Raw genomic sequence first — 26,797 nt, 5'->3', positions numbered from 1 at the left:
ATTGGCATTAAAAAGCTGAAAATATTTTTCTTAAATTGATCTCACTTAATGGACACTCTTGGATCCTAAAAGGATGAACCGGTTTTTGGCAAAGTCTCCTCTATTTATAGAGGAGCAGCCGTGACTATTCTTGGCAAAGTAACTTCCACTAACTTACTTGATCCTAAAACAAAGGATAAGTTATTGGAGTACCAGAAATAGAAACGGTCACTTACATGCTAAAAATAGGAGTCGGTTACCCTTATACTAAAAATAGTATAGGAGTCAAAGTAAAGATTCTAAATAAAAGGAGACTTTTTCTCAAATAAAGAATAAGTCTTTAGCACGATTTTAGGAGTCCAAAAATAGATTTTGCCAATTAATAAATTAATTTAATTAAGCAACTAATTAAATATTTAACCTTTACATCAACAAAAAACAGAAATCAGAACATTCGTAATTTCCAGTCGATGTCTTCTCTGGACCTGCATCGTGGGAACAGTGCACTTTGGGAACAGTAGACTTCCTGTCTCCATTTGTTATCCAAAGCAATTTTTCTAACTTCTTGGATATTCTTGACACGTACTATTGCCACGATCCAAGTCATAGGCTTCATCAACGATTTTGATAAAATCGGATATATACCTACAAAACAATCTCTAAAATATATTTGTTTAAATAAAGTGAAGTCATCATCAAAACTTAAGAGGCCAACAAATTCCCCCTTTTTGATGATGACAAACTTTTAAACAAACTTAAATAAAAATAGAGTAAAACAAAAGTATAGAGCATGCTAGAGATTAAAGCAACTCTACATAGCTTAGTAAATCAACTCGTTACAATATAATTCACCAAGCATCTAAATCAGAACAGATAACTCTACATATAAAATATAAAAACATAATATTAAACACTTATGTTTTTAATAATTTCCAAAAATAGTTAACATAATCCAGTGAGTATCTAAAGTTCAATTTCTGTGAAAATTTTCAGAGCAACAAAGAAATTCATGATTTTATCAAAGTGACTCAGTAAACACAAAGATCAGAGCATATATTAATCTTAGTAAAAACATGATCAGAGCATATAAACAAACATGATCAGAATATCATATATAAATTATCATCAGAAATATTCAAATCAAAACAATTATGTCATCAGAGCTAACATTCAAAACAGTTTGATCAGAGCAATTTAACAACATCAGAGTAAACAAATTTAACATCAAAGTAAACAATGTTATTATGTATTGCAGTTCAGAGCAACTTAGATAATCAGAGCAACAACTTCCTTTCAGTCAACATATTGAACTATATCATAGATCAAGCATACCTTTAAGTTTGTGCTAAACATTCCCCCTTTTGACATCATTCAAAAAGGATTAGTATAACCAAACCACAGCACTAAACATGTAAGAATAGTAAGTAAAAGGTTAAGCAGGCAGTAACAGTGATAGAAAGCGAATACTAATAGAAAAATCAGGTACAATTTTACAGACATATTTCTTTTGAGAATAAAAACCTCATGCGTAAACAACAGTAGTTCCATGTTTAACTTCTACAGAAGTAGCTTAGCTCACATAAGAAAAAGTCAGCTCTATACTTAAATCTCAAGCAACATAATGATCTGTCTGAACCAAAAAATAAATCAGGCTTGCTACTAGTGCTGCAGACATCAGAGGGTATGCATCTAGTGGATCAATTCATTTATCGACCCCCTTCACCTACCTGCAAACTGCGTAATTGTATACATGATAAGAAAATAATCAGATGATAACGGAAATATATCTATAACAAACTTATGTATAACAAAAATATATCTTTACATTGTAAGACAGCAAGCAAGAACGACATCTGATATTAAATTGGTAATTCATTGTATTTAGGTGATATTATCTAGAAGGCTTAGCTGAAGCTGAGGATACACACATAGGTTCACATTGACCCCCAATGCCCACTACATTCTACAATTTTGACAGATTTTTTTGCCAACAGAACAGCAGTGAAGCAATAGCCATAATACTCCAACTACAATTAGACAGAATACATCAATAACATCAACCTGCATTGACTAATCTACACCCAGAGAGTTGGAACACAAACTCAGAGACATGAATCTTAGTACTCAAAAACAATAGTAAAATACAATACAATAAGACATAACACATCAATTGGGAACTTTTCTGCAAAAACCAATCTACACCCAGAGAGTTGAATGCAAAAACCAACATAAACATATTTTATCAAAAATAAAAGAAAAAAAACCACCATGAGCAATTTTATAATAAACCCAATATTATAGACTCTTGACATGACAATTAGTAAGTAAATCGATAGATAGATAAATAAAACATATACACACCCGATAACAATGGAGGGCTAAAACTAAAATCCACAAATGTCCAATATATACACCTGAAAGCCACATGCCCACACCCTACCAACCAGCAAACCCTCAAAGGGCAAAAAAAATTTAGAAGCACAAGCATCTAAGCCACGAAATACTAAGGAAATGAATACAATAGATTGGTCATATAATAGAACAAGATGTTATACAAGGGGTAAACTTGTCATAGCAGCTTTATGGAGTCACCAATTACTCCTTCAAAGTTTTTAATACACCCTACATCAGATACTATTTTCATGAATCGAAGCAGCTTTCATCATTGAATTATATGGTCCCTTAAAGAAAAGATAAAAAGTAAAAAAACACCTCACTTATAAATTAAGTTTCAAGAGGTACCTGATTTTCTACTTCTGAAGCCACAATCTTGCAGATAGGTTTTGTATCATTCCCACTTAAAAGCTTCAATGACGGATCAACCTCAATATCTTTCATAAAGATCCGGTCTCCAATGTCCAAATTGCTAATGTCCACCTCGATCTTTTGAGGGATGCATTCTGTTGGGCAAAGATATATTAGGTTACTGTTTTCAGCTGTCCCCCTGCTTAGCACGAGAAGTAATCATGTAAATTTCATTTATGACAAGAAAATAATTAGCAAAGCACTAAACAATGAATAAAAGGATACTGGTTCAGTCTGTATCCATACAGATTTTACAGAATAATGCTTGAAACAAGAAAGTATGAATGCTTACAAGTTCATCCAATTGTACTTCAAAAGGAAATTCAGGTTGGGTTGTTAACAATCAAAAAGTAAACAAGTGACACATTTTCAAATCTAGAGTAAATACTAAATACAACTTTGAATAGCAAAGAAAATTCTAATCCTGCAAAAGTAATATTAGAGTCTGTAGTGTAGAAACTTTTCCTTTCAGCTTCAAATGAGACTTGTTGCACAGCTTAAACTAAACAAGAACATATGGCCATCATTTTACTCTTCAAAGGACAGCCCTATATTCAACAGACTGACACACAGAAAAGCTAACTCTCACAATGGCCCAAACACCCCTCCCCCTCCCTGCAGAGGGACCAAGAGTAAGAGATGGGATCAGATACAGAAACAATTAAGCAGAGGCAGCAACTCAACAAACCTTGACTTACTATAGTTGAAAGGAGGCCACATTTTAAATTCTGCTGAGTAAGCAGTGGTCAGATAATCACAGTACCCAGATAATATTGGCTAAATATTGCATTGCATTCATGACGAATTCACTTCTGATATGAAGCCTTTTCTTATCTGGTAAGAGATAAGTACTTACTACCAGAAGAAAGCACGCTGATAAGCTTGGCTCATTTGAATTTCTTAGCATTTTTAGACGAACCTAATACTTTTCAAACAAAAGGAAGAGAAGAAAGAAAATGGTTAAGGAAGAGCTGTTATTTAAACCTTCTACAATAAATAGTGTGTTACTCCAACATTTGATATTAATGCACTTTTCTTATACGCTGTAGAAAACAGAAAACTCCAACTAAAGGCATATTCAATAATAATATCATATACCTAGTACATTCAACCATATGTACAGATATTCAAAACAACCTCAAACATAAGTAAATTGGGAAAAAAGAGCTGTCCTTGCCTCCTAGGCAATGATATATAGGCAATGATATGCAAATTCATCACATCGAAGTAGTAAGTAATGTTCTATCTGAAGTGCATATCCCTATATGAGCAATACTAGCAGTCTAGCACTGTCTATATCTATACGACTATACAGAAGCTATAACAATTAGATATACTGTAATACAAAAACATCACCATTGCTAATTATTATACTTGCTCGGTTTCGAGGATGGGCGGTAACTTCAAACAAGAACATCAAACCAATTACAAAGACACCAAAAATCAACATAAAGACACACCTTTCTTAAGGCCAGGACAAGAATCTACACCCTTGAAAACAACGGGCACATCAACTTCTAACTTCGATCCTTCTTCCGCCCACACAAACACCATATTCATCACCTCCCCTGTCTCCTCATTTCTCGCAAGCTGCTCCAACACACAAACACAATAAAACACCACATTTTCAAAAAATTAATACCAATCATATCACTGAAAATTTCTTATCAACAAAATTAACATTAAGTACAATCAATTAAGGCCAATTAAAAGAGTAATATGAAATGACCTTAATAGGGAGGACATTTCCAGAATGAAGAAGAACAGAAGACCCGGACCCGGCCCGAACTTGAAGCTTGAAAGTGGTGGAGCAGAAGAAGGAAGGATCCAACTTAGTAAGAATAGAATCAATCTGCTTAGTTTCAGTCGTAAGAAGCTGCTTGGAGCTGTTTTCTGCGGTGAGGGAGAAGACGGCAGCGGGGATCCGACCCTGAGCTCTGTCACGGGCCGATATTTAAACCTTCTACAATAAATAGTGTTACTCCAAGATTTGATATTAATGCACTTTTCTTATACACTGTAGAAAACAGAAAACTCCAACTAAAGGCATATTCAATAATAATATCATATGCCTAGTACATTCAACCATATGTACAGATGAGAACATGGAGTGAAAATTCAGAATAAGATTATGAGATTTTTCAAGAAATGACGCAACTACAAAGAGAAAAAATATCAACTGTAACAGGAAACAAGAAAAGGAATAAGTAACAAGTGATGTACCGATAGTTGTCCAACCTTTTACTTTCAGCAATGACAATGAATGTAACTATTATACGAGACTTCCAAAAGGAATTAGAAAGAAAATATTAATTTTTATATGAATCATACAACATAATGTATGTGTAAAGACATTTAGTTTAATCTATGTGTCAATTAACAGTTATTTACAATGCCTTTTCACAGTAGTTTGTTGCATATTCCGCAAAAAGTACGCCTAGTCCAAAAGTTCAATTACCCATCATCACCAATAAACCAAAGAAATAATGCCAAATTACGCACTTCTAGTCCACTACAACTCATGTAACAAGGAGTATCAAAAATTCCAAACATACAAATTAACTCATAAATGACATGCTTAATACCCAATACCAAAACACACTCTACACCCATCACATACACAATACCACTCAACAACCATCACGTGTGCAACACCTATCACATACTCACATCGTCAAGACACACAAGCAATAATACGGCACCTTTGCCCACACACCTCAAACACTATTCACACACAATGTAACCTAAAACAACCACTAACTAGCCCCTATGACAGTCACAAAACTGTCTAAAAAAAACCCGAAAACACTACACCGAAATAGCCCCCAAATCGATATCAAATGCTTACCAGGAACAGGAAATCAATATTGAGATCCACAACTTGAAAAACTTTTAAGAACATCTGAAAATGACTTTGTATATTTCCTGTTAAATTAAAAAGTGTTAAACAAAAATTTTAAACAACATAAAAGATGTACATTAGAAATAACAAAATATTAAATTCTTACCCACTAGAATTTTTTGCATGATTACACAAGGTGTCATAAAGTTTTGTGTATAATGAAGGAAACACTTTTTAGATGATGAGCGTGCTGCCTCCTCTTCCACCAAGGCTCCTGCCTCCTCTTCCACCAAGGCTGCCACCTCTTCCACCAAGGCTCCTGCCTCCTCTTCCACCAAGGCTGCCACCTCTTCCACCCAAGGCTGCATCCACCCGACCAAGGCTGCATCCACTCCGACCAAGGCTGCATCCACTTCGACCTTGGTTGCGTCCGCTTCGACTTTGGCGATCCCTTCTTTGACCTTGGATCCCTCACCTTTGGTTGTGGATGCCTCTTCCCAAAAAATGATGAAGGTAATCTCTTCTCAACTTTTCGTTAATTTTATGATTTGTTTTTATTTGGAAAGAACAAAAAATATTATTAGGTCATTGATAAGCCATTACATTCAAGACCTAAGCGTAACAAACACTAAGAGTTAAAAGACTACATGTTTAAATACAGTTCTCAACCATTTAACATCATTAGCTCATCACTACTAGTTCCTGGAAGAAATCTGTAAATTCTATAATGCATATTTTGTTTCGGAGGACTAGTTACATGTGTATGATCATCATGATGAAAAGTCTACATAGCTTTGTTTCTTTGCTGCCAAATATAGTATACTAAACCAGCCAGACATCTTTAATATATCAATTTGAAATAATCTATCTGTTACAATCTTCAACATAAAGCAAAGTTAGTAGAGATTTTAAGCCATTTTCTATAGAACAGTAAAACAATAATGATTGCAAGAGCAGTCAAAGAACATATGTTGTCTAGATTCAAGGATCAAGAGTTGTCTAGAACAATATGTATCGTATTATTTGTTAAATATTTTTTTCTATTCTGTATTGATAAATATATATTTACAGTTTACAGAGGATGGTGTGATATACTTTGAAATGACCCAGCTTGATGAATTTTCATATCTTGGTGTAATGAAGATAGGCGGGAGTTTTTTTCCCAAGTCGTATATCAAAATTGGCGAGAATTCTACTTCAGATGTCTCAATTAGGCTTAAGAAAAACTCATGCCTATTGAAAATTGAATTTTCAATGTATTTCCACTCCCTTTCCAGTAGGGTAGCAATTGTTGAGTCGGTCCGTCCAGTAAAAGCGTTCTTTGAATTAAAGCTTGAAGATTTCAAATCGAAAGCAATGGCTCAAACTTGTAAAAAATGGTGGGAATATATCAAAGACGACTTTTTATCAATATTTCGGTAAAAAATTTACTTTGTTAATTTATTATATTTTTATTTTATGAATGAAATTTAATAATATATTATTGTATTGTAGAGGCGTAATATGTGGCATGCTTGCCATATATTCAGATCAAAAAGTCTGTAGTGATTTGGAAAAATCACTTTATGTCACCGAGGAGGGAGAAGCCAAAATATTCCATATTTCTCAAGAAAAATTTACATTCAGCCAAGCGCAAAAGAAATGTATGATCTGTTGTCTATTATTGAAGGAGTCATTACTTTGATAAGAACAAGATCAAAACCAGATTTGGAAACTTGGCGTAAAGAGTTTGAGCTATCTTATGAACTACCTTTAAATTAATTCATTTTTTAAACAGCTTAAGAGTCAGGAAAATGTAAGTAAATTTCCCTTAAATCTGTTTTTATATTCTTTTTATTCATTATAAGTTCAGTTTATGCTAATATTATACTTTGTATATTTTGTTTATGTAACTATTAAAAAGCATGTTATCTACAACTGTACATTACTTATAAAGTTTTTTTTTTTTTTAATAAATAGGTATACTTGTATGATTAAAAATTTAATGTTTTATTTCTAACAGACGTGATAGCATTCATCCAATGTTTTTGATTGATCACCCATTTTTCTGGTCGATAAATCATCGGGTTTCATTCATCCAGTTTCTTGAAGAGGCTATTAAAGAAAGGCTAATCAATAAGAATCTTTTCAAAGCGGAAATGAATCGGAAGTTTAGGAATCAAAATTGGAGGATTGAAGTCTCAAATGACATGTTATTGTCAGCAATCTACAACTACAAAGGACATGACTTTTATGTTGAACCAATTCATGTCATTAATTTTATTCATGGAGTGTTTTCCCATGCTAATGACTATCAATATCATACCATACGCGGGAAAGAGGTAATGACTTTCTTTCTATTTTATTTACAAAAATATTAATTAATTATTGCATTTGCATGCTGACTTTCCCTTTCCTCAAGAGTCAAACCACCCTATAAAAGATAAAGATAAAAAAATTAGCAGCATGCAAATGCAATAATTAATTAATATTTTTGTAAATAAAATAGAAAGAAAGTCATTACCTCTTTCCCGCATATAGTATCATATTGATAGTCATTAGCATGGGAAAACACTGCATGAATAAAATTAATGACATGAATTGGTCTATCATAAAAGTCATGTCCTTTGTAGTTGTAGATTGCTGACAATAACATGTCATTTGAGACTTCAATCCTCCAATTTTGAGTCCTAAAATTCCGAGTCATTTCCGCATCGAAAAGATTCTTCTTGATTAACCTTTCTTTAATAGCCTCTTTAAGAGACTGGATGAATGAAACCCGATGATTTATCGACCAGAAAAATGGGTGATCAATCAAAAACATTGGATGAATGCTATCACATCTGTTAGAAATAAAACATAAAATTTTTAATCATACAAGTATACCTATTTATTAAAAAAAAAAAAAAACTTTATAAGTAATGTACAGTTGCAGATAACATGCTTTTTAATAGTTACATAAACAAAATATACAAAGTATAATATTAGCATAAACTGAACTTATAATGAATAAAAAGAATATAAAAACAGATTTAAGGGAAATTTACTTACATTTTCCTGACTCTTAAGCTGTTTAAAAAATGAACTAATTCTAAAGGCAGTTCATAAGATAGCTCAAACTCTTTACGCCAAGTTTCCAAATCTGGTCTTGATCTTGTTCTTATCAAAGTAATGACTCCTTCAATAATGGACAACAGATCATACACTTCTTTTTGCGCTTGGCTGAATGTAAATTTTTCTTGAGAAATATGGAATATTTTGGCTTCTCCCTCCTCGGTGACATAAAGTGATTTTTCAAAATCACTACAGACTTTTTGATCTGAATATATGGCAAGCATGCCACATATTACGCCTCTACAATACAATAATATATTATTAAATTTCATTCATAAAATAAAAATATAATAAATTAACAAAGTAAATTTTTTACCGAAATATTGATAAAAAGTCGTCTTTGATATATTCCCACCATTTTTTACAAGTTTGAGCCATTGCTTTCGATTTGAAATCTTCAAGCTTCAATTCAAAGAACGCTTTTACTGGACGGACCGGCTCAACAATTGCTACCCTACTGGAAAGGGAGTGGAAATACATTGAAAATTCAATTTTCAATAGGCATGAGTTTTTCTTAAGCCTAATTGAGACATCTGAAGTAGAATTCTCGCCAATTTTGATATACGACTTGGGAAAAAAACTCCCGCCTATCTTCATTACACCAAGATATGAAAATTCATCAAGCTGGGTCATTTCAAAGTATATCACACCATCCTCTGTAAACTGTAAATATATATTTACCAATACAGAATAGAGAAAAATATTTAACAAATAATACGATACATATTGTTCTAGACAACTCTTGATCCTTGAATCTAGACAACATATGTTCTTTGACTGCTCTTGCAATCATTATTGTTTTACTGTTCTATAGAAAATGGCTTAAAATCTCTACTAACTTTGCTTTAAGTTGAAGATTGTAACAGATAGATTATTTCAAATTGATATATTAAAGATGTCTGGCTGGTTTAGTATACTATATTTGGCAGCAAAGAAACAAAGCTATGTAGACTTTTCATCATGATGATCATACACATGTAACTAGTCCTCCGAAACAAAATATGCATTATAGAATTTACAGATTTCTTCCAGGAACTAGTAGTGATGAGCTAATGATGTTAAATGGTTGAGAACTGTATTTAAACATGTAGTCTTTTAACTCTTAGTGTTTGTTACGCTTAGGTCTTGAATGTAATGGCTTATCAATGACCTAATAATATTTTTTGTTCTTTCCAAATAAAAACAAATCATAAAATTAACGAAAAGTTGAGAAGAGATTACCTTCATCATTTTTTGGGAAGAGGCATCCACAACCAAAGGTGAGGGATCCAAGGTCAAAGAAGGGATCGCCAAAGTCGAAGCGGACGCAACCAAGGTCGAAGTGGATGCAGCCTTGGTCGGAGTGGATGCAGCCTTGGTCGGGTGGATGCAGCCTTGGGTGGAAGAGGTGGCAGCCTTGGTGGAAGAGGAGGCAGGAGCCTTGGTAGAAGAGGAGGCAGCACGCTCATCATCCAAAAATTTATTAGCTCTTTCCACTGCAATTCTATCCAAATCTGGTTGAACTTTCGGTTGTAATCTTTTTATCCATTTGAGACAACCTTTGAATATTTCATCATCTACATGCACTGCACCCTTCTGATCATGCACATATATATAAAGAAGATATGCTTCCAAAATATTATTTTGCTTTCTGTTGGCATAACTGCAAGGCATTTTAAAAAATTTAATTAATGTCAACGTGATTAAAGATGACTAACTATTGTCTACTATATTGTCCGTATAGAATCAATTCAAATAAATATCTTGTAAGAGTTACATCATCCTGATAATTTATCAAAAATCCTTAGAAAGGAAGAGAATAGACTTACGCAAACATAAACCATACACTAAGTGCCAAAGTCGTTTTATGTCCAAATTCTTCGAGTCGTTTTTGCAAAGCCAATACCTCTGATCATACAAAATTAAATGAAAACATTAAGATAAATGAAGTACAAAATAATACAAATTTACAATACAAATAACACAAATATGCTTTCCAAATTTAGTCAATATTTGTTAGCTTTCTTTATCTCTCGAGTTGTTAATTTCAGATTAATATTCGCTTGCATTTCTCTATTGTTTCCTTAGGAAACTGAAAATGTTGTATTTATCGCTTCCAAGCTTTCTTTCCCTAAGCCTTAAAGCCACTCACTTGTAAAAAGAAAATAATCAAAAGCTTTCCAAATCTTACCGTTCCTAGTAGAAAATAAGAATTAAAGCAAACAATAGACCATACTACATCAAACCATTTCATTGGAGGAAAATAAACTTACCTTCAAACCGTCTCAAACTTGCAAGTACATGCACTTTCACAGAATAGACTTTTAAATTTTTCAACCCCTCATCATCAAGAGAAATGATAAAATCCAAGCACTCTTGTAATCTTTCTTGCTCCCACAAAGCTGAAATCTTCTCTATTATTTTATCCTCTGAAATTTTATCCTTTGAATTCTTTTTCTTTTGCTGCCGTTTCTTCTTTTTAGCACCTTGAGTCATTATCCTCACTCTGATTACAAGGCAAGTCATTGATAAGAAGCTAAAAAATTGACATCACTTGGCATAATATTTGGTTGTGACACTAACAATAGTAAGAGAGAAGAAACAATCGGTTGGCATCATAATAATAATTATTACTGCATTATTATTAAAGCATGAGGAAAAACAGTTGGGTAAACATCACCATATTAATATTACCAAGTATTAATTAAGGGAACCATATAACAAGAAAATAATAATAATAATAATAATAATAATAATAATAATAATAATAATAATAATAATAATAATAAATGAGAACCATATAACAAGCATGTACCAACACAAAAGGCAAGTGTCTAATGGAACAAGTCTTAATTTTCTCAACCCTAAGCTATGTAAATAAGTTTTTTCCCATAAGCAAACTTCAACCAATCAACTCCCACGTACACACTATTTTACCTCAATCACATAATCAAAGAAAAAGAGCCAAGGTAATCAAAGGACTAGGCTTTTACTCTAGTTAAAGTTATAACATCAACTTTTGGAACTTGAGTTGCACCTCCAATTATAATCAAAACTGAAAAAATTTAAAAGGAAATAAGGAAAGACAAAGGGATATCAACATCATCAACTTGTTTGGACAGGGAGAATAATATCAACAACTTTGTTTAGAACTAGGAGTTGACCTGCCAACTTCAACTTAAGAATAAAGTTGAGATTTGTCATGGATTTACCACTCTTAACTAAACTCAAGTTATGAAAGCTACAACAACACTAACATGACTAAATCAGCCCATATAACTCAAACAAGACATAGGAAGAACAATCTTTTATATTAACAACACCACACAGGGATCAAGTGATCAACAGCAGCCCCGCTGAGATAGAACCAAGACAGCAGACCACAGGAATTTCAAGAAGGCATGAATCCTAGCACACAATTCCAAATCATGAAATTCTTGAGCCTAGATTGAATAACTTTTCAAGATCTACAACTTTCATGAAGGAACTATGGGCTAGAAACGTCTGCAGGTCTATTATTATGGGACGAACAGAACTGCAGCTGCAGGGCAATTGCAAAATAAAAGCAGTAGCAATACAACAGGCAGCAGCAGGATTATATAACAGGCAACAATAATTTCAGCAGCAGGTAAACAGAATAATAGAATATAGCAGCAACTAGACAACAAAATTATAGCAGAAGTACTAAGTTACTAACATTCAAGCAACGATACTACTTCATTAACAATAACATTATTTCAACCTTTTCTACATGTAATGTCAGCAACACTCACATACAACAATAACATTATTTCAACCTTTATAAGCAAAAAGGCAAGACATCCAAGAGTAAATAAATTTATGATGTCCCAAACATGAGCTTGACGTGGAGATCGATTCTAAGAGCTAGAGAGGTAATTGAGAAGGGTGCCATAAAGACTATTGGTGAGGGAAGTAGTGTCTATATTTGGGAAGACCCATGGGTGCCTAATCTCCCAAAGTTCCGACTTTTGTCACAAAAGAAGGATGGTAGTGATGTTCCGATGTATGTCAAAGATCTAAGGGAAAATCAGAGCTGGAATTGGACTACTCTCTCTGAGTTATTCTCTCAGCGGGAAATTGATAGAATTTGTAGTATTCCATTACCTCTGTTTGATGAGGAAGATGTTTGGTCATGGCATCACTCGAAAGATGGGTGTTACAGCGTAAAGAGTGCTTACAACCTCTTGGTCGAAGAAGAGGTAAAGGATAAGGCAACCTCGTCAAACGGGCATGTAGTTTTTAATTGGAAGAGTATTTGGCATGCCCGTATTCCACCAAAGATCAAATTATTTGTGTGGAGAAGTGTGAGGGAGGGGCTGCCTGTTATGAGCCGGTTGATGGCTAGGGGTATGAATGTAGATCAACATTGCCCTATGTGTGGGGAGGGAGAGGAAACTACTGCTCATACGCTTCTCTTCTGCCCTGCAGCATCCTCTATTTGGAGACATTCTGCCTTGTGGCTTGACACAAGGGCATTTGATGCTGATGGGTAGGGGTGTTCAAAACCGGATATCGGGTCGACCCGGTTCCGAAAAACCGGGTACCCGGTTTTCCGGATAGTGAAAATTGAGTTCCGGATCCGACCCGGTTTAAACCGGGTACCCGATTTTGTTAATTTTTTGTTTTTTTTATTTCAGAGATGAGTAAAGAGTAAAGACAGTATGCTCTAAATTACCATCATCAATTCATCAGTTCATCATATACAAGCAAAATTACCAAGCTAGTGAATCTACCATCATCAATTCATCATATACAAGCAGAATTTTGTTATATATAATCTACCATCATCATATACATAAAAAATATTGAACAAGTTGAACAAATATCAGAATCAAATATTATAATGGCTACCCAAAATCAGAATATCAAACCAATAATCAGAATATCGGAAAATGGTGATGAATCCATGTAGATCTTCAATAAGTACCAAAAATGGCTGAATAAATCTGTGACAAAATCGAAAAGGGCAAAAAAAAAAATAAGTACCAAATAACTTAAATCTGTGAAAAATTTGCGAAAATGGTGATGAATATCAGAAAATCGAAAATGGTGATGAACTAAGATGACAAAATCGAAAATGCTAAAAAATTAAATCAGTGACAAATATCAGAAATTGCGAAAAAAATTAAGAAGATCTGGAGAAGAAGAAGAATGGTGATGAATTGAAACAAACTTACCCAATTAAAGAAGTGAAGAACTAAAGAAGAAGAAGAAGAAGATCTGAAGATTGAAGAAGCAAGATGATTGTGTCTGGATTGAAGAACGCAGGAGGAAGAAGGGAAGAAGATCTTCAAAACACCACGAGTTTCTTCGTAGATCTAGATCTGGATTTCAGATCAGTTCATCACAGTTCATTCTGTTTTGTTACATGAAGAGTGAAGATGTTCTGTGACAAAATCGTTTAATACGAAAATGGTGATGAACTAAGATAATGAAATCGAAATCGAAAATGGCAAAAAAAAAAATTTAAATACATACTAAAGAAGAAGAAGAACAACAACTGAAGAAGAACATGGCAAAAAAATTGAAACAAAATTACCCAATTAAAGATAACGGTGTGAATGGTGAAGGAGGAACAAGGCAAGCAGCAGCCAGCAAGCAGCAAGATTGAAGGAGGAAGAAGAAGGAATTTTGAATGGCGAATCAGAGGAAGAAGACTGGAATAGAAGGCGGCCCAAGGTAGAAGGAATCTGATTTAGGGTTTTCAATTATAGGCTTTTTATATTAAAAAAAAAAAAAAAAAAAGAAAAAAACGGATACCGGGTACCCGGTTTTCCAAAAATCGCGATCCGTATCCGACCCGAATACCCGGTTTTATAACCGGGTACCCGACCCGATTTATCCGAATTTTGGAAACCGGGTAATTTATCCGCTTTTAAAAATCGGAAAGCGGATTTTCGGATACGGATATTTTTGAACACCCCTACTGATGGGTTTCGAGGTTGGTGCAATCTGATGTATGGAAAGATCAAGGAGACGAATTGGTGGGATATTTTTTGGTGCCTGGCGTGGGGAATCTGGTTGAAACGCAATGCATGGGTCTTAGATAAAAGAGAGAAGAGGGAAGCTGACATTCTTTATGTTGGATGTGGTGACTCAATAAAGCCCAAGTGATGTTTGTGATATAATGTATATGTGTGCATAAAGGTTTGAGATGATATATGGATGTTGTGGTGAAGTTTGATGAAGTGGCATTCTGTTTTGAAGCCCCTGTTGGTCGCTCAACCATGGCTCGACCCAAGGAGAAGCGCTCGACCGGTCGAGCGAGAGATCAGAACCTTCTGTCTACATTCTGATCTCTCGCTCGATGTAACACCCTTGAACTTCAGACCCCTTAACGAAACCAAAACCGTAAAGGACGGGAGGAAGTTCGGGTGTTACATAAGAGAAAAGGAAAAGAATTTGGATAAAAGTTAAATATTAACTTTTAAAAGGTGAGTGGAAATTTCGGCAACATCTGCCCTAAAACTGTGCGCCTTTGAGAAAAACAAAAGTTATTTAGAAGCTAATAAAGTAAAGGCATCAGAGGCCTATAAAAACTATGTCACGGCGGAATGATTCGTCGCCGGCTTCTCAATCAACATGCCAAGCATGGATCGTGGTTCCAGTGTCAACGCTTGCATTTTAAAATGACTTAACTCCTTAAAACCATACAAAGTTATAAACTACGCAGCGGAAATACAAATATACAAGGGAGGACACGAGGCCTCATAACAAAACATATACAACCAAAGTTTACAAAAGATAAATAAGAGCTACATAATCGAAAGATAACGGTATGATACAGGTGATGCTTCGCCCTAATCACTCTCCCCCAATGCAATGCAATGCAATGCAAAAGAAGCTCCAATACCTGCTACGCCTGTCTATGATCCTCCTGCTGCTCGACATTAGACCAAAGACCAATGTATCATAGCAGGACAATCACAGAAGGTCATCAACAATCAAACATAAACACAAACACGTACACGTCAGTAACTAACATCAAATATAATAAGGCCAACTACTAGATAGAATTATATTATACAACAACATAAGATGATTTCATAAGACACAAGCACAGATAGTAACCGTTTATCGGCCACCTATACTTCTTAATATCATTACGTTCTTTCCAAACCGAACCATGTGTTGTTAGGTAGAATGCAAGTCTTCACGCTTCTCTTTTCAGAACATAAACTCTTGCAAAACACGCATAGTATCAACTCAACCAAGGCCTTAACAGAATACCTAACACATGACCTTATAGAGCTTGTCTATCTTAAGGTAAGTGTGATCATAGTCTATAATACCATTGAGGTAACTTAACTTAGGCACACTTCTCACTAGCATAAACTATTCTATCAATGAGTAGACATTCTATCAATGAGTAAACGTTTTATCAATGTGTAAGCTTTCTATCAAAGAATGAACCTTAGCTTCTATCATTAAATAACTTTCGATCAATGAATAAACTTTCTATCACTGAATAATTTTCTATCAGTGGATCTTTCTCTACTTCCTGGCATAGTGACACGGCCAAGGGCGTTATCGGCCATCCAGCGCCCATGGCAAAGTATGAGCTCATGCCCCCTCCAGCTGACCCTCTCGGGTCCTACCTTCGGGAAAAACTAACACACTGGGGTACTAAACCAGTGAAGAGGCCACCATATTGGGGTTTGCAAGGCCCGCATGGTAACACCTCGGTCAAGGGGCGGTATCGGCCATCCGGCGCCCAATGACCCAAGCATGCTCATACCCCCCTTACGGTGATCCCGTCGAACCTCACCTAGAGGACTAAAATCAACCGAACATAATCCATTTGAGTCACGCCAGCTAATCATAATCTAATTCTTTATCAGATGGGAATAACTTCCACTTTCGACTATTAATGAGCGCCCTGGGATAGCAGCACGCCAAAACCCACTGAGCAACTCAACAAAATATGAAATTCACCTCTAAAGGAGTCATTCTAACTCCAAGTAAGGCATAATCCAATTGTTAGATAAATAAGGGGGGTGGTCCCCGCCTCTTACTTACACTCTCATTCTCTATAGCTATTCTAAGCGCAAGGATTTCATAATCGATAGCTCTTCATATAAAGTGTACTCACTAGTATCTCATATTTTCAATGCAATGTATATTATCACAATAAACAATAATGTCTTAAAGTAAATTGCATATAAGGGTTAGTTACTGCGTATACGTACCTGTAAGCGTCACTGCACGATCAAAAGTCACAAAATCACCCAACTAAGGCTCTACTTTCCTCTTACGAAATGGGCACCTATATAAGTTATGAGTAGAACTAATAAGTTCCCTTAACTACTTTGCCATACCAAACTAAATACCAAAGTAACCGCTATCACCCATTCAACATGAGTTTCCGATTACTCTAGCACGCACACAACTCATTCAACACAAGTCAAAATCATTAATTCAACACAACATAAGTCTTTCCATCAATTTAGAGTAGAAGTATGTGTGAATCGTTTCTTTACATTAACTAATTTTGAGCATATCGGCTCGCGTTACCCAAAAATAACTAATCACAACTAAATCTTACAATTTTAATATAACATTAATATAACGATAAGGCAAATCTTAGAATTATCGTATCGGGATATCATTTGTTACATTCTCCAAAGCTATTAAGAACTATAGTCAAAACAACACGACAAATAACTTTAGCAACCATCGACGATAAGTTGACATTATGCTCTTGGCTTACTAATATCATGTATCTATAACTTCAATAACAACCTAATAAGGGTATTTGTAATTCACAACAATCAAACCACAACAATTAGTAACTATTATTCCCAATTTAATCAATCAAAATCACTTTCATAGTCAACTAACATCATCACCATTACTAATTATTCACAACAATAACCAATCGACCAAATCTTAAAACAACTTTTAAAGTTATTTAACCAATCATCACTAAAATATAGTATAAAACACACACCATTAGTAATTTCATCTCTAAATCCAAGCCCTAATCGTTTCGTGTTCAAAGATAACATATTTAATTACTAGTCATACTAAGATTCAAAGAAACTAATACTAAATTAACACACAACCCATAATTTCAAATCACATTTCAAACCCTAAGTCATAAACATGTTTAATTCATCAATCAAATTCTTATCCACAAAAAGATTCAATGAAATTAACACAAAAATCAACACCCCACTCATAAACTTCATAAAACTTCAAATAAAACTAGAAATTAATTACAGAAAAGAGAAGAGATGGCTCACAATGGGGAAACTAGAAAAGGGTGAGGGTATAGGTGGTGTTGTGGTGGTGCGGAGCACGAAAATGGCGGAGGAAGGGCCGCGTGGTGCTGCTGCCTTGGCGTCACAGCAGCTTGCTGCTGTTGGGCAAGGGAAACGCAGCTGTTGCTGCTGCCAGGAGGGAGGAGTTGGGCCGGCGCTGCTGGTGGCTGTCGTGGGGAAGGGAAAACGCAGCCGGTTGCTGTGTGCCGTGAGTGGTGCCGCGAGTCTTCACAGTTATTGTTATTATTATGTTTATTTATTTTTATTTATTTATTTATTTAATCTAGATACATTTTGTTGTGAGGCTCAACTAAGAGACTCACCTTTGTGTACTCACACATATTAATAAAATAATAATTTTGATTCGAACCTCTTTATTTTAGAGGTCGTAATTGTATTTTTAATATAATTATATGTTAATATTTAAATTCGCATATGAAAGGGATTTATTAAAACTACTTCTAAATTGATTTAATATAATTATAAAATCCCTAAAAGTTATTAAGATATTAATTAATGACGTCATAAAATCTCGGGGTGTTACACTCGACCCACCCTAGTTCGCTCGACCTGGTTGAGCAGTTTGTCGGGAATGTTCTGTTTTATACGACAGTTTATATTTGGTTCTTGAACATTCTTATATTGTTTCTTTAGGTTCCAAAGCCTATATAAGGCTCATGTAAATCCTTGTACACACATATTGTAATATCATTTTGTAAATAGTCATTGGGATTGAGTGGAGAGTCACAAACACAATTTTAGGGTTTAGTGAGAGGAATTGGGGATTTTGATAAATTCTCTCTTTGTTGATCAACCTAAGAGGTTCTTATATACAACACTCAAAGAAGCAATAATACTCATTCAATTGTTGTTAAGGGTGGAGTTTTATAGTCCAATATCACATTGATATTGGGATTTTCTCCACCCCCCCAAATTTTGGTGTGCTTTCTATTTGTTTTGCAATTCTTTATATTCAATCTTGTTGTGTTCTTGCTTGAATTCTTGGGTCTAATTCTAACACTTTACAAGACAATGTGCTTGGTGGGAGAGTTTGAAGAAGCTAATGCGAATGCTGATATGGGGATGCAAGTGCAGTATTTCAGCTCTAGATGGAAGGCTCCTGTTGCTGGTCTGTATAAGCTAAATACAGACCCAGCCTTCCAAGGTCAGTGGCTGGGAATTGGTGGGATATTGAGGGATGAGGGGGCTGCTGTGGTAGTCTTTTGTTCGAAAGAGAATGGGAAGGTAGATGTTGGTGTTGGTGAAGCAATTGCTATGAGATCCAGCCTAAAGATAGCCATGGAAGCGGGCTTTAGAAACTTTATCCTGGAAACTGATAACATTAAGCTGTTCCACCATCTGAAGAAGGGCTCCATATCTCCTTGCTCTTTTGGCAATTTGGTGAGGGATATTCTGATGCTTGCTAGAAGCTGTCAGAGTTGTGTTTTTCTTTTGTTAGAAGGTCGGGTAATATTGTTACAAGAGAGGAATGCATCCCTCCATTTCTCTTCTCTTCCTTTCCCTCCATTTCTCGACTCTTAACCCACAAAATTATAAGCAAAAAGGCAAGACATCCAAGAGTAAATAAATTTATACTCCATATATACCCAAAAAATCAGAGCCTTCAAATATGGCAAGTTTCACAAACCAAAAAACGGCAAGTTTCACAAATCAAAAAACGGCTCAAGTTATACATGCCCTTTCAAAATACAGCCAAAACCAATTAGAATTGTGAAGAAATTGAACAATTAAAACTAATTTATTTCAGGTAATGTAATTTTCATGGAAAATATCAATCCATGTGTAACTGTGTCCTAAACTCTTTGGAAGCTAACTACTTTACAAGCATAACCTGAAAGTGAACAATAGAACACAGAATCCCAAGGACAAGCTACATTTCTGATAAGAGAAATATTTCAGCAACTTAGTAAGTTACAGCACCAAAGTCAACAGCATTACAAAACAAAAACCAGAATCTCTGTAATGTAACAAACTATAACTGAGCTATAATATGCTAAAAGACCAAATTCACCCCAGAATCTAAAGCTTTGTTGATCTTGATCTAAAGATTGACAACAGAACCCCCCCCTCCCCACATCTCCATTTTCATGTTGCTGCCAGGCTCGGCTGCTACGTATAAAAATATATAATTATATAGTATAATAAGGTACGAAGACCCTAAAAACTAGATAGCAGCCATCGAACCTATAATCAAGCTATGAATTAAAAAAGCTCATTTGTGATTCCACTAATTGCTATCAATTATTGAAATTTTCAAACAAATTACAGCATAATCACAATTATATGAATATATATATCAACTTTTCATTCTCACAATCAAACTACCCCAATTCTTAATTTATCTCTCTAAACCAATAAGACTTGGCGTGACATATTAAGAATCAGAATAACAAACTACTCAACGTTTAAAACCAAAAAAACGCAAGTTTCACAAATTACTCAAATTTCAAAACCAAAATATGGCAAGTTTCACAAATTATCTACATCAAGATCAACAGGGTAAGTGGGTAACCAGAGCATAAAAGGCAAATACCAAGCTCAAACCAGAAAACCCCCGCATGTTCTTCAAAAACCCAGAACAGAGAGAAAAAAAAACAACCTTATTTAAACAATACGGAGTATGAAGCAACAGTAGATGAACGAAATTCTAGAGAAATACCAAAATAAGATATTTTACCATGTATAATCAACTTGATCAAACTCAAAAACCCTAGAATGAGAGAATATGAAGCAAATAAAAGCAGCCCACAAATTAACAAAAAACACATATCATACAGACATACACCATACTAACAAAAACAAGCTCATTAAACTCAGAAAAATAACAAAAAAGAAAGAAATTACCTCACAAGAAAAATATGATGACCCAAATGAGGAGAGAGAAAAAGGTTGTGAAATTTGACTACTGAAAATGGCAAAGAAAAATAAAAGAAGACAGAGTTTTCATGAAAATGGAGGTTTTTTTTTTCTTTTTTGTGGAAATTGAGTTTTAACATGTAGACTGTATCATTGTAGGAAGAACCGAAGAAGGAAGTAAAGCCTATGAAATGATGGAAAGAGTTGGGCAGCAGAAATTACAACGCGAATAGCCCAATATTACCACCATTGTCAGTTCGTCCACTGCCCATGAACACTAGTGACCAGTCGTTTCACATAATCATAATTGTACTGTAGAGGACTACGTAATACTCTGTAACGTTTTTTTTTTTTCTTTCTTTTTTTTTATGTTTGTCTATGGAGTATGTGTATTTTAAACATCAATTTATTTTTTTGGTAAGTATACATTTTTTAAAATTACATATACAATTGATAAAAGTTGACACGACATGAATTAAATAAGAAAAAAAAACGATTATTGTTAAGGGTTTTTAATACATGTAATTAAACGGGTCAACATGACATGACACGTTTAATTAAAACAGATAAATATTGAGATTCTCTAACACTACGTTAACCCGACTCAACCCATCTAATATAAAAACCCTATAATTTATATAATTATTGATATATTATATAGAATAGGGCTAATATTTTTCATACAATATGATACGAACCGGACACGAAAAAGTGAGTTGGTGTTAAATGTATTCAACACTTTTAATCAATCAGATTAACACGTCCTCAACTTGTTTAATTTCCGACACAAATACGACACGACATGATTGCCAGCCCTAGCTACATATAGTGCTTGTTTGGTTGCGTTGGAAATTAAATAATCATGGTAATTTATATTTCTTAAGAAAATTTCTTTCATATATTTTATTTCATAAGAATTTGATAAATTTGTTTGATTGACATAAGATAATTTGCATTTTATGTAAATTGTGAATGACTTAGGGTAAGTTAGGTACAAAGTAATTACTATTAAAAAAAAAGTGTGGAGTAATTAACTTCCTATTATAGGTAGGACCTCAAAATTTTCAAAATGTTATAATTAGCCTATTTGTACGGAGTATATTTCATGCTAAACAAGCAACAAGGGATCTAAGCATTTTATAGGAATTTCTATTGCCTATATTAAACAAGTACAACCAAACAGCTCCTATCATTTTCATCATCTTCTTAAATTTGTTTCTTTTACAAAAAATAAATAAATAAATAAAATAAAATAAAATCGGAAAATGGTATTTGTTAAAATAGTACTGGTACTTTGTAATAGAGAACATTAAAATCTTTGAAATATTCTTTTTTTTTTTTTTGAAGAAACTTCGATATATGTTTATTTCATTTTATCAATGTTGGAATTGCATATGGTAAATTTAATCATAAGGTCTTTATAAAGTTATTTGGTTATCGATGTGAAAAGTAATTTTTCATAAAAATTTCTATCTACCTAAGGGATTAGGTAGTTGAATTCCTACCTTTTGTAATTTTTTTTACTTATGTCAATTCCTTTTTTTTTTTTCAATCAAACAACTCCCCTTAATTACAATTTTAGGAATTTTTATTTCTCATTTTTTTTATGTCAACCAAACATCGCCTAGAAAACAAAAAACTAATACCCCATACGATGTACTCTGCCGTTAAATTAAAAGGTTAATGTACAACAAATAAATGAAGAATTCATCCTTTCTCCTGGAGATTGGGTCTCAAAGATAGTCTTTTACATCTGTTGTTGTGTTAACCCACTACAAGCTGAAATTCTTGCAATTTTATCAGCTTTTTTTAAACAAAAATGATGAACCCATGTCACAATTTAGTCAGATTGTCACAATTAGAGCAAGATCGACTCTAATTCTATCTAGAATTTGTAACCTCCCAAATTAGAAACTTTTGAATTCTTGTTATGTACTACGTATTAAACAGAAGTTCTACTTAATTTGATGCTGAAACTGGAAACAACATTGTTTTAACTGCTCTAATGGCATGTATATCTAATTTGCTGTATGTTTAATATAGTAATTTGAGAATCACCATCGTGTTCGACACTGGTCATGTACCAAGCACTGACTTACAGCAGTTCATTAATTTAAGTCAAGTTCTGCTTAGGATAGAAGACCTTGGGAGAAAGAACCCATACAAACTTTTTCGGAGCAATTACTAGTGTCCCACCCAGCCACTAAATGGGCAACCGTATAATAATCATATGCTCTTTTTACATGAGAAAACATACAAGCATTAAAAGACATAACTGTTCTACGTACATCATCGTAAATAAGCCTTATAGGAGACCATCCAGCAGCAGACCCTCTAATGGTTTTGATTACCCTCAATGCGTCCCGTACTCCCTTTTGACTCATGATCATACACTTCCGTAACCCAATCTCTTAGCCATTTGACACCCTAACAGCAGCCACCTCCGCCAATTCCACATTCCAGTCCATAGGAGTCTTCTTATCCGCAACCCATAATATGCGGCCAAAGTGATCCCTCGCAACAGCACCTAGACCACCACTTGTGCCAGCACCAAAGTGAGCGTCAACATTTATTTTAATAATACCTTCAGGTGGACAGCTCCATGTAGCAGCATAATGTAGCATCTTTTTCAAGTGGGTATTGAATACTCTAGTCTCATATAGCAAGTAATCACAAACAAGCTTTAAAAAACTAGCAGCAATAATACCCATATTCAGCAATATTCCTTCAAACAGGAGCTTATTTCTGCAAACCAAATAATAGACCAAGTTGTAGCCAAGATGGTACAGTAATAAAATAATCAAACACAAGATCAACAAATAAAGTTCGATAAAAGACCAACTATATCTATCTATTAATCAATTAAACCAACTCAAAATAATAACAAACAACCGAACTATCTTCATTAAAATTTTTCTACAACACTCAATACCCATCAAGGGTTTATTTTCATAACCTTTTGTATCCTATGTTACTGCCTTAAATTGCCAAGAAGTATAGTTTACCAGATCAAATCTATTTTATCAAAGAGACATCATATCACAGTGTTGGTGGTCCAACAAGCAAAGATGAGATTCAAAATTCAAACCAATCATTTAAAAAACGTACCAAAATTCAGAAAACCAAAGTAAAATTACAGAAAGAAACTGTCAAAAGGCCGTATAAGATCGAAACAAAGGGAAAAAAAGTAACGCAAATAAATAGGAAACAGTTAAATACGATTGATTGCAGAAGAACATACCTAATTTGGGTTTGATATCTTCAAAGGTAACACCAAATTGTACCCGATCAAGGTCTATACAGCTCAATTTCTGTATCAAAGTTGAAAAAACAAGATCAACAAACATGCATACAAAGCAAAAACTCCAGTGAACCATAAAAATATTATAACAAATTGAATAAAAAAAACTGCCTTTATGTCGCAACCAATGTAAGGGGTGGCCCAAACAACCGTTGTAGGGAGGCGTTCTCTAGGATGACTGGATGAGTGACTACCCTAAAAACTCCGAACTGTCTCTGAGGAGAGAGGGAGATTGAAGGAGAAAGGTGAGGGCTGACCAACTGAGGAATAAGAAAGAGTTCAAGGGTAATAAAGCTGAGAACATTTCATTTCTGTGATAGAAACCACAAACACTGTTCCTAAGCACAGTCCAACAAGTTTTGCCTTTTATACTCTCTTCCTCACCCACCCCTTCCCCCTCCCCTCTGCTACCCCTTCCCCCTGCCACCCCCATTCCCCCCCATTCCCTTCCTCTCCCTCCTTCCCCCCTTTTCCCTAGGATGTAAGATATTTACACTAATTAATAAATACAAGTAATATATAAGTGGTAGTACTTTATGTATAAAGGTTCAATATAGAGATCTCAAAACAATTCTGAATTTACCTTAACCACAAAATACATTCATATTCTTGTCTCTGTGATTGTCCGCCGTGCCTTTAAGAATAGTCAGGCCTCAGGCCGAAGCTTTCTAATAGCTTCAGCTATCTCCAAATTCCAGAAAATGATTACAATCCTCACACCTGTAGATACAAATAAGAAAACTATAAGGCACAAGATGTTGCTTCAATTCTTTCTTTAACAATTTTGAAATAATAACATCAGCACAGTACAGCACAGTGTGAGTCTCTCTCACTGCATTTCATTGACTGAAAAAAAAATTGCTAGTCTGGCTAAAAAGTAAACATCATCTTGAGATGGAGGTTACCAAAAAACATGTTGATCACATTTTATATATACATCTTGAGTAGAAACTTCAAGGTGTATGAGGTTGGTGAGCAAGGAACATTGACAGCAATTACGAGTTGCTGGAACTGTTGCTGCTCCACTACCATGTATACCCTAGAATCTCGGAAAATTTATTTTTTTTCGATTGATTGAATTTCATTTTGAGGTCTGTATAAAGAGTATACCTAATATGCTCAAAATTCCAAAGAAACCTGATAAACCATCTAGGATATTGATCTTCAAATCTAAGTCCAATAAGAATCCTAATTAGATTCATGATTAGACACTATATTGAGGTATTATTATTCTATGATTAAAAAAATAAACATCTTAATTAATGAGTTTCGAGCAAAGACCCGGGAAAGTAAAAGGCATAATTTTTCAGAAATGAGAATTTTTACATCTTATTTAAGCACAACAAAATTGAAACAGAGAAAATACATTACAAGTTAATGAGCTTAATCTATATTATAAGTGGAGAAAATATGTTATAGACCTGTTACCCACCTCCACCAAGCCACCATTGTGGGTGTACACAAGGAAGTAAAGTGGAAGAGGGGACAAGAATCAACCACAACAGTTGCCAACTGCTACTCTTCAGCACATGAAGACAAGGGTCATCAAGGAAACACTTGAGAAAGTGGCAACATGGGTGTGATTTGTGAATTGCTGATGTGCTAAAGAAGACAAACACCAATTAATGTTAGGTTAACCTTTTGTAATTGGTAGCTTGAGTATATAAGTAGTAGTAAGAAGCCAGTAGAAATTATGTGAATTGTGAGGAAAATTGTTGAGAGAATGGTAACCTCAAGTTACTACGAGAGTAATACCCTAATGTTATCAATGAGAGTGATGACCTAGAGCTATTAACCTATCTCTTTGTAACGTTATTAGCCATTATTAATCAAATTTTAAGCTTTCATCTTTATTTATTAGCCTTGTTAAATCAGAAATACAAGCCTAATGATTTAGTCTATAACAAAATCAAGAGAATTGAGATCGAATTGGATCAGAAAGAACCTTAGCTCGTCAGTCATACTTTCACCACTTCCTGCAATCAAATCAAACAAAGAGCTTAATTCAATTCAATATTAGTAAAGCTAGTGTTAGAAAAAAAAAAAAAAAGAAAAAAAGAAAAGGCAGAGAGAAATTACGACCAATAAACATAAACTTAACATAAGCATTTTAACAATCAAAAGCTTTTTAATATGTTAGCTACACAATTTATCACGCTCGATTTTTCGGGGTTTTTTTTCCTTTTCATTTTTTTGAGATGAAACACTCGACTTCAAAAACCATTTCTCCTGGTCACTGCAACCAGTGTTCGGGGAAGAGACAGACAAAGAAGAAAGAAAAAAAGGTAACTCACAAAAGTACAACCATGGTACTTAAGGATAACTTCAGGATCTATCCATGAATTTATTCCACAAATTCAATTCGATTTCAATTTCATGACATTGCAAAACCTAGACTAGTAATCTCAATGTTTTTATACCATATACTAAGCAATACAAACTAATTCAAACATTAATACAAATTTCAATAACAATGGATGATTGATTAATTGAACATAATTCACAAGAAGTAGAATTATTGAACAATGCGACCTCCAATTCACCAATATTTAACACAAAACTTAGCAGAATTAGAAATTGTAAAATATCAAATTTAACACTAATTCAACATAACATTACAGCAAGAAATCAATAATG

At 34.3% G+C, this 26,797-nt stretch overlaps 2 protein-coding genes across 9 annotated transcripts; both read right to left on the bottom strand.

The window, feature by feature from the left end:
- Nucleotides 1–737: 737 nt before the first annotated feature.
- On the bottom strand, nucleotides 738–5,994 carry LOC130803818 (uncharacterized). Its single transcript, XM_057668019.1, has 7 exons — nucleotides 5,793–5,994; nucleotides 5,633–5,709; nucleotides 4,880–4,963; nucleotides 4,514–4,738; nucleotides 4,245–4,374; nucleotides 2,722–2,879; nucleotides 738–1,713 (listed from the first exon to the last, which is right to left on the bottom strand). Exons 1-7 carry the CDS (start codon nucleotides 5,992–5,994, stop codon nucleotides 1,699–1,701), a joined length of 891 nt encoding a protein of 296 aa, XP_057524002.1. The 3' UTR covers nucleotides 738–1,698.
- Nucleotides 5,995–6,875: 881 nt separating this feature from the next.
- Nucleotides 6,876–21,203, bottom strand: LOC130803516 (uncharacterized). Of its 8 annotated transcripts, XM_057667642.1 has the most exons (11): nucleotides 20,848–20,987; nucleotides 16,909–16,985; nucleotides 15,573–15,599; nucleotides 13,591–13,665; nucleotides 10,972–11,204; nucleotides 10,528–10,606; nucleotides 9,941–10,361; nucleotides 9,036–9,382; nucleotides 8,657–8,959; nucleotides 8,130–8,448; nucleotides 6,876–8,039 (listed from the first exon to the last, which is right to left on the bottom strand). In XM_057667642.1, the coding sequence occupies exons 5-11, from the start codon at nucleotides 11,192–11,194 to the stop codon at nucleotides 7,983–7,985; spliced, it is 1,749 nt and encodes a 582-aa protein (XP_057523625.1). In that variant the 5' UTR covers nucleotides 11,195–11,204; nucleotides 13,591–13,665; nucleotides 15,573–15,599; nucleotides 16,909–16,985; nucleotides 20,848–20,987; the 3' UTR covers nucleotides 6,876–7,982. The 8 variants fall into 8 exon arrangements, with proteins under 8 accessions (XP_057523625.1, XP_057523626.1, XP_057523629.1 ...); XM_057667643.1 differs by lacking the exon at nucleotides 15,573–15,599; XM_057667646.1 differs by lacking the exon at nucleotides 16,909–16,985 and having other exon boundaries at nucleotides 13,571–13,665; nucleotides 20,848–20,902.
- Nucleotides 21,204–26,797: the final 5,594 nt, after the last annotated feature.

The sequence above is a fragment of the Amaranthus tricolor genome, chromosome 17, assembly GCF_026212465.1.
Source record: "Amaranthus tricolor cultivar Red isolate AtriRed21 chromosome 17, ASM2621246v1, whole genome shotgun sequence".
In the NCBI taxonomy this organism is placed as follows: Eukaryota; Viridiplantae; Streptophyta; class Magnoliopsida; order Caryophyllales; family Amaranthaceae; genus Amaranthus; species Amaranthus tricolor.
Note: the sequence above shows the minus strand (reverse complement) of the source record. Positions and strands in the feature narration are given on the sequence as shown.